The sequence below is a fragment of the Martes martes genome, assembly GCF_963455335.1.
Source record: "Martes martes genome assembly, chromosome: 1".
Taxonomy (NCBI): domain Eukaryota; kingdom Metazoa; phylum Chordata; class Mammalia; order Carnivora; family Mustelidae; genus Martes; species Martes martes.
The window spans coordinates 186,059,627-186,073,832 of NC_137888.1; the positions used below are offsets into that span (position 1 = coordinate 186,059,627).

Genomic DNA, 14,206 nt, shown 5'->3' on the forward strand with positions numbered 1-14,206 from the left:
GGGCCACCATTATCTTCCAAATTGTTTTGCTCTTTGAATATTTGCTCCAAGATGTTCTGAAAACTTGTTTTGTAATCAAGGTTTTAAGAGCTACTGTGATGGAATAACAGTGATGGATTTTGAAAGTCTGGGCTTATGAGAGATTGTCCTTTCTGTGATAAAGTGAGAACACAGCTAAAATGGCAGTGTCCTGTGACTCAAGGCTTGGAGAAGGAGAATGGGTCTAGTGACTGTAAAGCAGTCATTTCTTCCTGCCTCTCTGTTTATGGAAAATGAGGTATTAAAAATCTAACCCCTTGGACTTTTTGAGACTTATTTAGTGTCTTAAGCAATTACATGTTTTTTCTAGGTATAGGTCAGCATATAAGACAAAGAGGGGTTGAAAATGACAGGTAAATCTTTGCTTATCAGCATATATGTGTCATAACTGATTTTAAAGTGATTCTGAATGGCAGACATTTTGTGGATATAATTATAGCACAGCATATAACTGAATCCAGTAGGAAATCTTTCTGCAAGCCTACACTCAGGTGGAAAAGTACCAGTCTTGGGGCAGATGTTAGATATTTGGGGTTAAAAGCTTTTCCGGGATGCCTAGGTGGCTCAGTTGGTTAAGTGTCTATCTTCGGCTCAAGTCATGATCCAGCGTTCTGCATCAGGCTCCTTGCTCAGCGGGGAGTCTGCTTCTCCCTCTGCCTGCTGCTCCCCAGGCTTGTACTCTCGTGTGCACTCGCTTGCTCTTTATCTCTCACAAATAAATATATAAAATCTTTAAGAGCTTTTCCAGATGGCATTGATCTTATAGTCAGTAAAGAAAGTAATCGTGACAACTAAGAAATGATATTGATAACATCATTAAAATAGTTTCTAACCCATCTTATAAAGGGTGGGCCAAGATCTGCCAGAGTTAATAATATTAGCATTTAAGTTGCTTATAGAGAGCTTCAGGCATGATGATAATTTATGAAGTTAATGTGTATAGTAAACAAAGGTTTTAGGTGTGTTCAGTCTAACACTAACTGATGAAGTACCATTAAAAATAATAATACTCGTCATTTGTGTTAGGAACCATCAGCAGCCTGCCTGGATTTAGACAGAAGAAGCTATTTTCAAACTGGCCTCTCTGATTGTTGTCTTACTTTGTTGCTGTTGGAGCAGTCCTGTGTATTTTTATTTATGTTACTTTGGGGATTTTTATTCCCAGAGTATTTTCTAGGCAACAGCTGTCTATGCAGTTTAAGCTAGAGATACTGTGACCTTACAATATGAAGCTTAAGAAAAAAGCGAATTTGGGAGAGATCATAACTAGGCAAAACTCTGAATGCATAATATTTACTTACATGGTTATACAGTTGAGTCCATAGATACAGATGTATCTATATATATCTATAAATACACCTTTCATAGTGTTCACTCACTTTTTAAGACTTCTTAGGATGATACAAGTTGTGGATTAAATTAACGTAAAGATACGGGTAACTTTTTTTTTTCGTTCTCACCATGAAAAAGCATTGTGCTCCTTTGCATAATTTCATTTCAGTAAAGTTTCACAGCTTTCCTTCCAAGTGCATATCTTATTCCCATTTCACAAATGAAGTTTTATTCTCATTTTACAGATGAAGTGAAACTTGGTCCCACACACACACACAAAGTAAAGCCTCTGTGAACTAATCAGAATTTTGGCCCCAGTTTTTGACTTTGGCCCAGGGGTTTTGCTATGAAGAAATGCCATTAGAGGGAACTGGGCTGAAGTGGGAGAAGGACCTGGGACAGGGAATCCATGGTGCTACCAGAATTGGACCTGCCACACTCCTACAAGTAGCACCTAGGCTTTGGCTCCTGCCTTTTCCTAGCCAAGTCTCTGTTCAATCCTAAATTGCTCCAGGACCTATAATTCTAATCTCTAATTTTCATGCTGTTTTAGCTCCTACTGCATGTTTTTTGGTAGCCTCCTAATAGCTTCCCTGCCTTTGGGCTTTTCCTAGTTACAGTCCATTATGTACACTGCCCTCAGCTTTATACTCCTAGAAAGTCTTGGTCCTGAACCATTAGCAACTCCCAGTTGCCTACCAACAAAGTCCAAGTCCACTAGTATGGCATTCACTAGTGCAGACTCCCACATTCTGACCTCCATCTTTCTGTCCTGGGGTTCCAGTATTTGTCCAGCCTCCTTAAGGTTCTCATGTCCTCATACATCTTCTAGCCTTTCATTCCCTCCTCTGCTAGAGCTCACAGCTTTCTTCCTGTCTAGAGTGGACAGGGAAGGGACTTTAGCTTGCTTTTTAATTTTTTGCCCTTTTTAATATTTAAAGTTGGTCTTTTTTATTTTTCTTTTTAAGATTTATTTATTTGGCAGAGGGTGGCAAAGGGAGAGAGAGTCTTAAGTAGAGTCCTCAGTATGAGCATAGAGCCCCATGGAGGGCTTAATCTCATGACCCTGAGATCATGACCTGAGCCAAAATCAAGATTCGGATGCTCAACTGACTGTGCCAGCCAGACACCCCAAAGATTTTACTTTTTTAAGTAATCTTTACACTCAACATGGGGCTCTAACTCACAACCCCAGGATCAAGAGTTGCATGCTCTACCAACTGAGCCAGCCAGGCACCCGTCACTTTTTTTATTTTTTAGGTAGCTTTATTGAGGGATAATTTTATGCAAAGAACTGAATATTTAATGTGTACAATTTGATGCATCTGGACATATGCAAACACCTGTGATAATTTCACCATAATCATAGCTTTCTTTTTCAAACCACAACTAACAGATTTTGAGTGCTCATATGGTTCAAAAATCAAATAATGTAAAAAGATATTTCCCCATCTTCTAGCCTGTTCTCTATCCCACTTACATTGCCCCTCTCCCTTGGTAACCCCTTTTAGTTAGTTTCTTGTATATCATTCCAGGGTATTTGTATGAATATAAGCGTATATTCTTGTTTCTCCCCCATTTATGTGTGAAAGGAAACATGCTATACATCAATGTTCCTCACCTTGCTCTTTTGTCAAGTTATCTTTTTTTTTTAAGATTTTGTTTTTTTATTTATTTGACAGACAGAGATCACAAGTAGGCAGAAAGGCAGGCAAAGAGAGAGGGGGAAGCAGGCTCCCCGCTGAGCAGAGAGCCCGATGCAGGGCTCAATCCCAGGACCCTGAGATCATGACCTGAGCCGAAGGCAGAGGCTTTAACCCAGTGAGCCACCCAGGCACCCCTTGTTATCTTAAGTGATCTCTGTATCAGCACATAAACATTTCCTCATTCTTTGGTTGTTGATTTTTTTTTATGGCTTCATAATATTCCATCATATTCTTGTACCAAAATTTATCTACCTCCCTGTCAATGGACATAGTCATATTGCATATGTACGAGTTTATCTAGGATTATTGGGCTGAAGGGTCTATGTTACTTGAAGTTTAGGTAGATATTGTTGAAATACCTTTTAGTTTTCTTGATCTGGTGATTTTTTAAAAGATTTTATTTATTTATTTATTTTTTATTTGAGAGAGAGTGAGCGAGAGAGGAAGAGAGCATAAGCAGGGGGAGAAAGAGAAGCAGACTCCCCACTGAGCAGGGAGCCCGATGCAGGGCTCAATCCCAGGACTCGGGATCATGACCTGAGCCGAAGGCAGATGCTTAATCAACTGCACCGCCCAGGAACCCCCAAAATTTTCTTTATTTGAGAGATAATGAGAGAACGCAGGCAGGGTGGGGAGCAGAGAGAGAGAAGGGCAAGCAGACTCTGCTGAGTGTGGAGCCTGACATGGGGCTTGATCACAGGACCCTGAGATCATGACCTGAGCAGAAAACCAAGAGGTCACTTAACTGACGGAGCCATCCAGGCACCCCACTGACTGATGATTTTTAAGTATGAAAAGAGCAGCCCAAATTCCATTTCCCCTGATTCCCCCAAGCCAAAGGAAGCTGTCCTAATCTCTTCTGGTGCACGTCCATGTCATTCACTTAACAGCCCCCGCCTCTTCTGCATGTGTTCACGTGCACGTTATTTCTCCACCTAGAGTGGAAGAGCTCAGGTCTTCATCTCACATCCTCAGAACTGCTCTGGTACCCTATGGACACATCTGCTCATTGATCAAGTATTCATGTTTTTGTACAAGAAGAGAAATCTCTGCTTCGGACCTGAAAATAAGGTGGTTGCCTGCTGGTCCTTGTTAGTATTTTATTGAGACAAAACTCTTCGGAGGGCAGGTACCACAATCCAGTTTAAAAATATTTATTGCACATCAGAAGTGTAAAGACACGGGGGTGCGTCTTCCTCTCTCTCTCTGCCTGCCTCTCTGCCTACTTGTGATCTCTGTCAAATAAATAAATAAAATTAAAAAAAAAAAATAAAAGAAGTGTAAAGACACAGTGTGAGAGGTTGGGGAGGAAACAAAATGAATGAGACCCAGGACTGGCCCTCATGAACCTTTTCCCAAGTTTATTTGGCCTGTACAGTGTTGTAACATTTTTTCAAAAACTTCTTTAATTGGGGTATTACATATATAAAAGTACACAGATCTTAACTCTACAGCTGGAATGATCACCAAATGTGCTTGAAACATTTTTTTTTTTGTCACCAAACCTTAAAAATCTCTTGAAGAACCAGCTGTGGTAATAGTTTCCCCCTTCGGGTACTCATTTCCCTATTTTCTATTCCCTTACATCCCTGGTCCTCAATAAAGTAAGATGCCCAGGTATTTGGGAGGAAGATGGGGTTTGTTGGGCAGGTTGGGAAAGCAGAGATAAGAAAACAAACTGAACAAAAGAAAGGAATTGAGCAGCCTCAAACATCAGACTGCTCACTGCTGGATGTTTACTTTTAACAAAGTTAAAGCATGTTTATATATAATAAAAAATAAAAATTCAGAACCCAATTCTAAAAATGTTCCTCTAATGTTGTCGCAGAACAGATTTTAAAACTGCAGCCACCTGCCTTCCAAAGTTTATCTGCGCTGCACCTGCGCTCAGAAATACTTCTGCCTACACACAGGAACTCTTATTTAAAGATTTTGCTGTTGTTTCATTGTGCAGCCTCTCCAAGAATTAGCCACACTTAAAGAATTATTTTTTAGGGGTGCCTGGGTGGCTCAGTGGGTTAAAGCCTCTGCCTTCGGCTCCGGTCATGATCCCAGGGTCCTAGGATCAAGCCCCGCATCGGACTCTCTGCTCAGTGGGGAGCCTGCTTCCTCCCCACTCTCTCTGCCTTTAAAAGATTTTTTTTAATCTTTTTAAAAGTTTATTTTTTAAAAAAATAATGCACGCACATGGTGAAAAACAATTCTGTGAAACGACATGGAAAATTCAGTTTTTTCTCATTCCCTCTGTAGTCACTATCAGTGGAAGAATCTACTATAACCAGTTTCTTGTGTTATTTCCAGAAATATTCTCTGAATACGCACATTACGTGTGTGTGCGCGCACAGGCACACACAAACACGCAAAGACTCCCCCCTTTTCTACACAGATGACAGCAAATGGTGCGGTTCTTTGCACCTGTTTTGTTTTCATTTCATTTCCTGGACCAAAGGAGATTTCTTGCCATCAGTATATACAGCCACACTGTTGGCTTCATCATAGTACATTATATGAAGTTTGGATAATCTAACCAGTCTCTTACTGGTACATGCTTAGGTTTGCAACCTTTCTACTACGAACAGCACTAAGAACATCTCTGCATTTATCTTTGTGAGTGGATGCTCATGGTTATCTATGGGATCAGTTCCTAGAATTGGAGTTCTGGAAAGATGATGTGCCGTGGAAATCTTGTTTGTGATAGCCCATTTGCCCCAGAAAGAGCCTACCAGTCTGCATCCCATCAGTGTATGTAAGTGCAGTTTCTCCGTATCCTTGCCAGCACTTTTATCAGGTATTTTGATCTTTGCCAGTCTGATAGATGGAAATTATGTTTGGGGTACCTAGGTGGCTGAGTTGGTTAAGCCTCCAACTCTTGCTTTTAGCTTGGGTCATGATCTAATGGATTGTGGGATCCAGCCCTTGTTCCAGCTCGCTGCTCAGTGGAGAGACTGCTTAGGGATTCTCTCCTTTCCCCCATACATGCGAGCTCTCTCCCTCTCAAATAAATAAACCTTTTTTAAAAAATTATGTTTTATTGGGTTTCAGTCTGCCTTTCTCTTGTCATGATCCAGCATTATTTTGTCCAGCAAGAACACTGCCAGACAGGCCAATTGGAGCCCCACTTACCACTCATCATTATTATCTGCCATGCTCTCTGATTCCATTTTTTTTTCTTTCCCTTGAAGCAAAAGTGAGACAGACTTGTTAAAAAAGAAAAAAAAAAAAAAAGTCTTCATGGGGAAAGAAACATTACAGATGTAATAACTAAATTACACCTTTTTTTTGACAAATCCATTCCCATTTCTCTGACCTCTCTCTCGTTCCCAATCTGCCACTACATCTTTCAAATCTTTTCTTTCTGTGCCTTTCACCACTACCTTACCCCAGTCAGAGACAGGAATACTTCAGCCTGCCTTCTGTGTGAACAGGTTGTTCCAAAACAAAGTTCTCCAAGAACTATGGGCTTATGTCCTTGGTGATAACTAAAAACTATTTCTGTTCAGTACCCCAGCAGTAGAACTCCAGTTCCATGAGCACATTGGTAACCCCAGCCTCTAGTACACTGCTTGCATATAGTAGACACTCAGTAACTGTCTTTGTAGTGACATAAAAATATATACATAAATTATAGTAAAACCTGCATAACGTAAAATTTGCCATCCTAACCATTTTAAGTATAACGTTTAGTGGCTTAAAGTATATTCGCGTCCCAGTGGTTTTCTTTTGGATGAATGAGTAAGTCGTGATATTGGTTATTTGTCCCTGAAAGTCAGCAAGAGCCAGACCATCGTTTTCATTCACGGTGTTGTTCTTCCCTCCAGACGAAGTCATACGGAAACGTCTCCTGATTGATGGAGACGGCGCTGGAGATGACCGGAGAATCAATCTACTGGTGAAAAGTTTCATTAAGTGGTGCAACTCCGGGTCCCAGGAAGAGGGGTATTTCATCTGACTGTCGTTGCTATACCAGTGTCCTAATCAGAGTTTAGACCGTGTATACAGCCCTGTCAGTAGTTCAGCTTTTCACTCTCCTTCAGTTGTCCAGTGGCGGCAATTCTGGGTTAATCCAGTGTAGCTTTTTCTGGCCCTTATTTTTCTTCAGAAGCCTGCTTTGTGTTTATGCAAATGCGCAGAAGGTGTAGTGGTTAAGAAATAAGGATTAAATTCTGGCTCATTCATTTGGTCACTTTCGGCATTTAGTTAGACAAAATATCTAAATGGAATTTTCTCTTTTGCTTTTTTCATTTTTTTTTCCATAAAATATTTGAGTCATTCTTTATAGCACTACTTTTTCTTTTTTAGTTTAAATTCAATTAATTAACATGAGATATATTATTTGCTTCAGGGGTGCAAGTCTGTGATTCATCAATCTTATGTAACACCCAGTTCTCATTACAACGCATACCCTCCCCAGTGTTTATGTTTACCCCAATCCTCCACCCCCCCTCCCCTCCAGCAACCCTTTTTTTCAGTAAGCTCTAGGCCCAGTGGGGCTTGAACTCAGGACCCTGAGATCAGGGGTCACCTGTGCTACCGACTGAGTCAGTCAGCCCGGTGCCCCAGTTTTCTCTTTCTTAAATAAGCTAATAAAAAGTTTTTATATACTGCAGGGTTTTATATATATTTAGTAACTTTTTTGCCTTAGAAAAATTTCCCTCATTTGAATTAGCTTTTCACATAAATCATCGTAAAGAGTGAAAAATTTGTGAAAATAAAATTGTGAGGATAAAAAACCATCTTGATTAAAACATTTTTTTGAAGATCTTACTTATTTGAGAGAGAGGGGGAGGGAGAGCAAACTCCCGACTGAGCAGAGAGCCCCCATGGGGCTGGATCTCAGGGCCCTGAGACCTGAGCCAAAGGCAGATGCTTAACCAACTGAGCCACCCAGGCACCCCTGGATTAAGACATTTTTAAAAAGTATTTTAAACAAAATTCAAACAAGTAGTTGAATTAAGTTTATATTGATAAGAACAGCAGTCCCATCTTTGCATTTGTAACTAAAGCAGTTTATAAATTCAAGTACTCCCATTAAGAAAAATTAAACGTAAGAGAAAGATATTCTAAATTATTTTAAATAAAGCAAATGATTCTCTCAGAACTTGGTAGTTCTGCCTGCACTGTAATATATAATAGTTCAACTTTGGTATTTCACAAAAATCTTTAGTCTGTTTTCCTCTTTTCCACCAGATACAGCCAGTACCAACGTATGCTGAGCACACTGTCCCAATGTGAATTTTCAATGGGCAAAACTTTGCTGGTATATGATATGAATCTCAGAGAAATGGAAAATTATGAAAAGATTTACAAAGAAATAGGTAAACTTAAAAACAATTTATGTTTCTGTGTAAAATTTTAATTTTTATGGTGTAAAGGAAGTAATATCTACTAGCATTTTTCTTTGATTATTGGTAAAAAAAAATAACAATGACAATATTAATAGAAAGAATGTGGTAAATGTTAGCTCCAAAAATGTATTCTGATATGATTACGGTACTTTGGATTGTAGCTGTTTTTTAAACACCAGCATCTATTAGCAATGGAACTTAATTTAAAAACACATTTTAAAATTGAAAATGGATGAAGATGATGCATGTTGCTGCAACTGTCTTTAAAAAATCCCTTTTCACGTAGAATGTAGCATTGCTGGAGCACATGAAAAAATTGCTGAGTGCAAAAAGCAAATTCTTCAAGCAAAGCGAATACGAAAAAATCGCCAAGGTAGGGGTTTTGCGGGATTTAGGGTGCAAATACTTTATTACTGAGTACTATTTTCATACAGTTTTTAATGTTGTGTGGTAAAATCTTCAGCAAGAATCAATCTGAATTTAAAAAGAAGGAGCTAAACTTGATTCTTTAAAACTATATTATTCTTTAAAATAGTGGGGAAGGAAGGCTATGCTGAAAAACATTTTTTTTTTTTTGCTAGATTATATTGATTATCCAAATATTTCTTAAGTATTCATTTTTTCTTACTGTCTTCAGACCCCTTTGCCTAAGTAATGTTATGGTTAATGAGCAAAAACAATTCACACAAGTACACTAGACCTAAGGTTTTGTTTGTTATTTGTTTGTTTCATGGAGTTACTTTCCAGGAAAAAGAAAAGAATTTAAGCACAGTGAGTTTTTAAGTACAAACCAAGCGAACATTTAAAGTTTAGCTTCGTCCTGATCTCTTCTGGTTTTGTTTGTTTGTTTGTTTTTAAGATTTTATTCATTTATTTGACAGAGAGCAAGAGCACAAGCCAGGGGGAGCAGCAGAGGGAGAAGAGGGAGAAGCAGGCTTCCTGCGGATCAGGGAGCCTGATAATGGGGCTCCATCCTTATCTTCAGGGAACTAGAGTCTCTGGGAAAGGAACTAGAGCATCTTTCACATACTGAAGAAAGTGTTGAAGATAAGGTCGGATCATGACCTGAGCTGAAGGCAGGTGCTTAACCGACTGAGCCACCCAGGCACCCCTGTTTTGTTTTTTAATTAGGTTATGTCCTCATTGCAGTCCATAAAAACTATTTCAAAATTGTTTCAATGGCTGGGGCATTGTTCCTCCTATAATGTAAATTGAAAGAAAGGAAGATAAAAAATATAATGCGTAATCACAACTGTGACCTATATACGAGAAACAAGAAGGGGCGCCTGGGTGGCTCAGTGGGTTAAGCCTCTGCCTTCAGCTCAGGTCATGATCTCAGGGTCCTGGAATCCAGTCCCATATCGGGCTCTCTGCTCGGCAGGGAGCCTGCTTCTCTCTCTCTCTCTGCCTGCCTCTCTGCCTACTTGTGATCTCTGTCTGTCAAAAAAATAAAATCTTTAAAAAAAAAGAAAAATGAAAAACAAGAAGGAAATAGAAAATGTTAATGGTTATTTTGGTTCTGTGGATTATTATGGCTTAGGGTCTTTTTTTTCCCTTGCAGTGGATATGTATTATTTTGTAATCAAAAAATTTTTTATTTAAAGTCAGACTTTTATTGAATCAAAATGCTGATTTTCAAAACAATGAACTTTACTTTTTAATGAGCCAATTAAGATGTTCAGTTCCTTATTTTGAAAAATTGGTTTTGAACTTGTTCAAAAATACATGTGGTCAAGTTCAGTGGCCACTTTGCAGAAGGATATACCAACTTATTTAATAATTATTATCGACTCTAAAATCATTTTAAGACAAACCATAAAAGACTCAATCTCAAAAAACAGACTGAGGGTTGCCGGGGGGAGGGGGGACAGGAGAGTGTGGTGGGGATATGGACATTGGGGAGGGTGTGTGCTATGATTAGTGCTGTGAAATGTGTAAACCTGGCGATTCACAGACCTGTACCCCTGGGGATAAAAATACATTATATGTTTATTAAAATTAAAAAAAAATCATCTTAAAAGGTTTCATAGTGTTTTTCTCTTAGTTGAGGCTTTTAAATGAATGCTGCCATTCATCAGTTCAAGGTTAATGGGAAATAACAGGGAAATTCGGAGACCTCAGTGGAAGAAAAAAAAGAAAGTTTATCATTTCTGAATTTTAAATTGTTTTTAAATTTCTGAAATCTTTACCTTTAGAATGAGAATGAGAAGTGTAATTTGCCATTGTTAAGATCTGCAGTGAATGGTAGGATATATTGACCTCGCTGATCTTCTCTTTGCTGGGCAAATAGTGAATAAGATCCTTTTCATAATCAGTCCACTTAATGATCAATAAATGGCTTCAGTTCACTTTGCTATGCTAGCCTCTTATATCCTGCCCAGGGATAGGTAAATAGAAAAACAGAGTGGGAGCAAAAGGCCTTATTTGGAACAGTTTTGAAATCATGTTGTACCAAGTGGCATTGGCAGTACTCTTTCCATCCTTCAGTGTTTTCATCTTTATGCACTGAGAAAGTGATTAGGAGAGACCTGTGATATTACACCTTTTTCTTCATGTCCATGTTCAAAAGAAAACCTTAATTTGGTAAATATTTTTTATCTTTCAGAATATGATGCTTTGGCTAAAGTGATCCAGCACCATCCAGACCGGCATGAGACATTAAAGTAAGTTTAGAGTTTACTTTGAAAGAAACTAATCTTTATAAATTTATAATGTTTACATACTAGCCTATGCAATTCCATTTTTATAGGAGTACATAATATGTTTCAGAAGGAGGGGTCAGATCTTCCAAATTACATATTCTACTCCCAGTTGATTGAGTTTTTCCTTCCTCTGATCTTACTGTCTGTAGTTCTAAAATAAATGATATATATATCACAAATGAAAATAGATAAAATATGGTAGACTGTATATATAATACAATACTAAATGAGCAATTTAAAAGAACAAACTAGATATACACTTTTTTATTTTTAGATATATGCTTGTTAAACTCAGATCTCAGGGGCACCTGGGTAGCTCAGTCTGTTAAGCGTCTGCCTTTGGCTCAGGTCATGATCCCAGGGTCCTAGGATCGAATACCGCATCAGGCTCCCTGCTCAATGGAGAGTCTGCTTCTGTGTCTGCCTCCCCCAGCTTGTGCTAGTACTCTCTCTCTCTCTGTCTCTTAAATAAATTAATGAAAATCGTTAGAAAAAACCTTAGATCTTAAAAATATAATCAGTGAAAAGAAGAATAGAAGACATAATGAATTTTAAGTTATTCCTAAGTTTCTGTAACACATACAGAATAATAACGATTTATAAAAGTTAACCCCCCCATTACATACTAGTACTGTATATTATTTAGAGAGACAAATATGTGAATGAAAAAGGATTGGAGTGGTGAAGTGATTGCCTGAGTAAGGAATAAAGGAAGAAAAATGGTCTGGGATAGAGGATAGCCAATAAGGTTCTAAGAGGATTTCAAGTTAATCTGAAATGTTTCATTTCTTTTACAAAGGGGAAAAAAAAAGAGGAAAGACCTTTTTTTTGGTCAAATAAGTATGATAAAATGTTAAAAGTTATCAGTTCTTTTGGTGTGATGTTCTATTATGTGTGTTTTCTTAGGTTTTAAAACCTTTCTAGAAATTTGATTTTAATAAAGAAAAGTATATACTTAGAATTTAAAAAGACATCATCCCTAGCTTCAAAGTTTCATCATAATGGAGTGTAATCATTTCTTATCCTTTTTTTTTTTAATTTTTAAAACCCTATTTAGTAATTAAAAAGTTAGGTATTAATTGTGACTTCTGTTCCCCCAGTTAGCAAACTGTAACACTGTTTTATTGTTTTCAGGGAACTAGAGTCTCTGGGAAAGGAACTAGAGCATCTTTCACATATTAAAGAAAGTGTTGAAGATAAGGTATCTGTACACATACATTGGTCTCTATGATTTGTATATGTGTATAGATCAATGTGTATTAATTTTTTTCTTGTTAACACAGCTGGAATTGAGGCGGAAACAGTTTCACGTTCTACTTAGTACCATCCACGAACTTCAGCAAACGCTAGAAAGTAAGTAGAAGTAATCACAGAATGAATGTTTATAAAGACTTTTAAGTGATCCAGGGGCATGCCTTCTAAAACACACATCTTGTTGAGAGAGTAGACCTTCAGTTTCAGAACAGGAGTATAGTTGGATGATGTTAGAAGTACTCAAGCTATTCAAGTTTCTGCATATATGATTTAAAATACATGTCCTGTGGTTCACATTAAGAGAAATTTAAGGATGACAGATTTGGAATTCTTCTTGGTTTACTACAGTTTATTGCTATAAAGTAACTATGCAGGATCCAGGCAGGCAGTGGTCAGTGAGTGGAGTAATAGTGCATAAGCACGTTTGCATAGTCGGTAAATGCAAAGTGCTTTGGGAAACTGGAGACGCTCTTTGTATTGACTGTTGCCAATTGGAAATGTCTATGTTATCTGACCTCCTTATTGTTTTTATGAAAAACCTAAAACCTAGATTTTTTTAATGTGTTCTATCACATAAATTTTACATTTTGACTTAACTAATAAACACCAACAACCAAAACAGCGCTTTTAAAACCAAACACTGTGTTGGCCGATGACAGTCATAGGCTGCCATTTTGCCATCTTTGTTTTAGACATATTGGCTCATAAAGGATAAAAATGTTGTCATGTATTCATTAAACATATAATTTAAACAAATTAGACTGAAGTTTTACGGTTCTTCTCAATTGCAGATGATGAAAAGCTCTCAGAGGTAGAAGAAGCTCAAGAAAGCACCATGGAAACAGATCCTAAGCCATAGACAGGCTAATGGTTCACCCTTCCCAAGAATGCAGAAGTAACGACATGTTCCTAGTGCATTCAGAATTTGTTGTGCTCTTCAGATATTTAAAGTTTTGGCAGTAAACTACTTTGCTTTTAAATATTAATGCACAGTTCATTCCTATTTCTTTACACAAAGGGAAAAAACTTCACTATAGATTTGTTTGTATTGAAATGTGTTTTTTATTCTTAAAAGGTAGGAAGCAATATCCAAAAATGTTTAATAAAATGTTTTCAAGGCAGATATGTTTGTTCTCATTAGTTTTCTAAGTAGTTTTTATAAAATAAATTGAGGATTGTGAGAAAGTGGCATTTCTAGGATGTATGTGAAAAAACGAGTCAGTCTGAAAATCGTTACCATCTTTGAAAATGGAATTCGTAAATAGGCTTCATGAGGGCTTTGAACTTGTGAAATTGTGTACGAAGTGTCTGTGGTGTGTCCTCGTTTGGCAAGAGGTTGCCTGATCTAACAGTCAGTGGTATAAGAAGTAATTACAAGATGCAAAGTAAATCAATCATGCATTGCCTTCTAGATCTCTCAATGTAATGCTTAAGCAATGTGGTTGTTAAACATTTTGTTGATATGTTTTCTTCTACTGTTTCATTTTTTAGGAGTCATTTTCAGTAGAAAAAACATATTGACAAAGAAAAAATTGTCTCAGAAAAATAGTCTATTAAGATGGTCAGTCTTGCATAAACGATTTCATGATCTTAAAAATTAAGCTAAGGCTGAATCAGTTGTAATTTTCTTAAGTAGTGAATTTAATGTTCTGTACTTATTAGCTTCTATCCATATCCATTTCTTTTAGTTTGGAAACATGACACTTCGCATGAATCATACCTTAAATGTTACATTTTTGTAATTTTAGTAAGAATTCTTATCTTTAAGTATGAAAGTTTAAATTTAACTCAGTAGTAGTCATATTACAAGTGTCATAATACCGTTAAA

General features: G+C 37.5%; 1 protein-coding gene across 1 annotated transcript in view; it reads left to right on the forward strand.

Moving 5' to 3' along the window:
- THOC7 (THO complex subunit 7) overlaps window positions 1-13,364 on the forward strand; it is a gene marked incomplete at its 5' end in the record, with an annotated part of 21,650 nt that extends 8,286 nt beyond the window's left edge. Inside the window, 7 exon segments of the mRNA XM_080801246.1 lie at window positions 6,896-7,013; window positions 8,265-8,392; window positions 8,709-8,795; window positions 11,028-11,085; window positions 12,259-12,325; window positions 12,408-12,477; window positions 13,170-13,364. Coding sequence (XP_080657372.1) covers window positions 6,896-7,013; window positions 8,265-8,392; window positions 8,709-8,795; window positions 11,028-11,085; window positions 12,259-12,325; window positions 12,408-12,477; window positions 13,170-13,237 — 596 coding nt within the window. The 3' untranslated portion in view covers window positions 13,238-13,364.
- Between the last annotated feature and the right edge of the window lie 842 nt (window positions 13,365-14,206).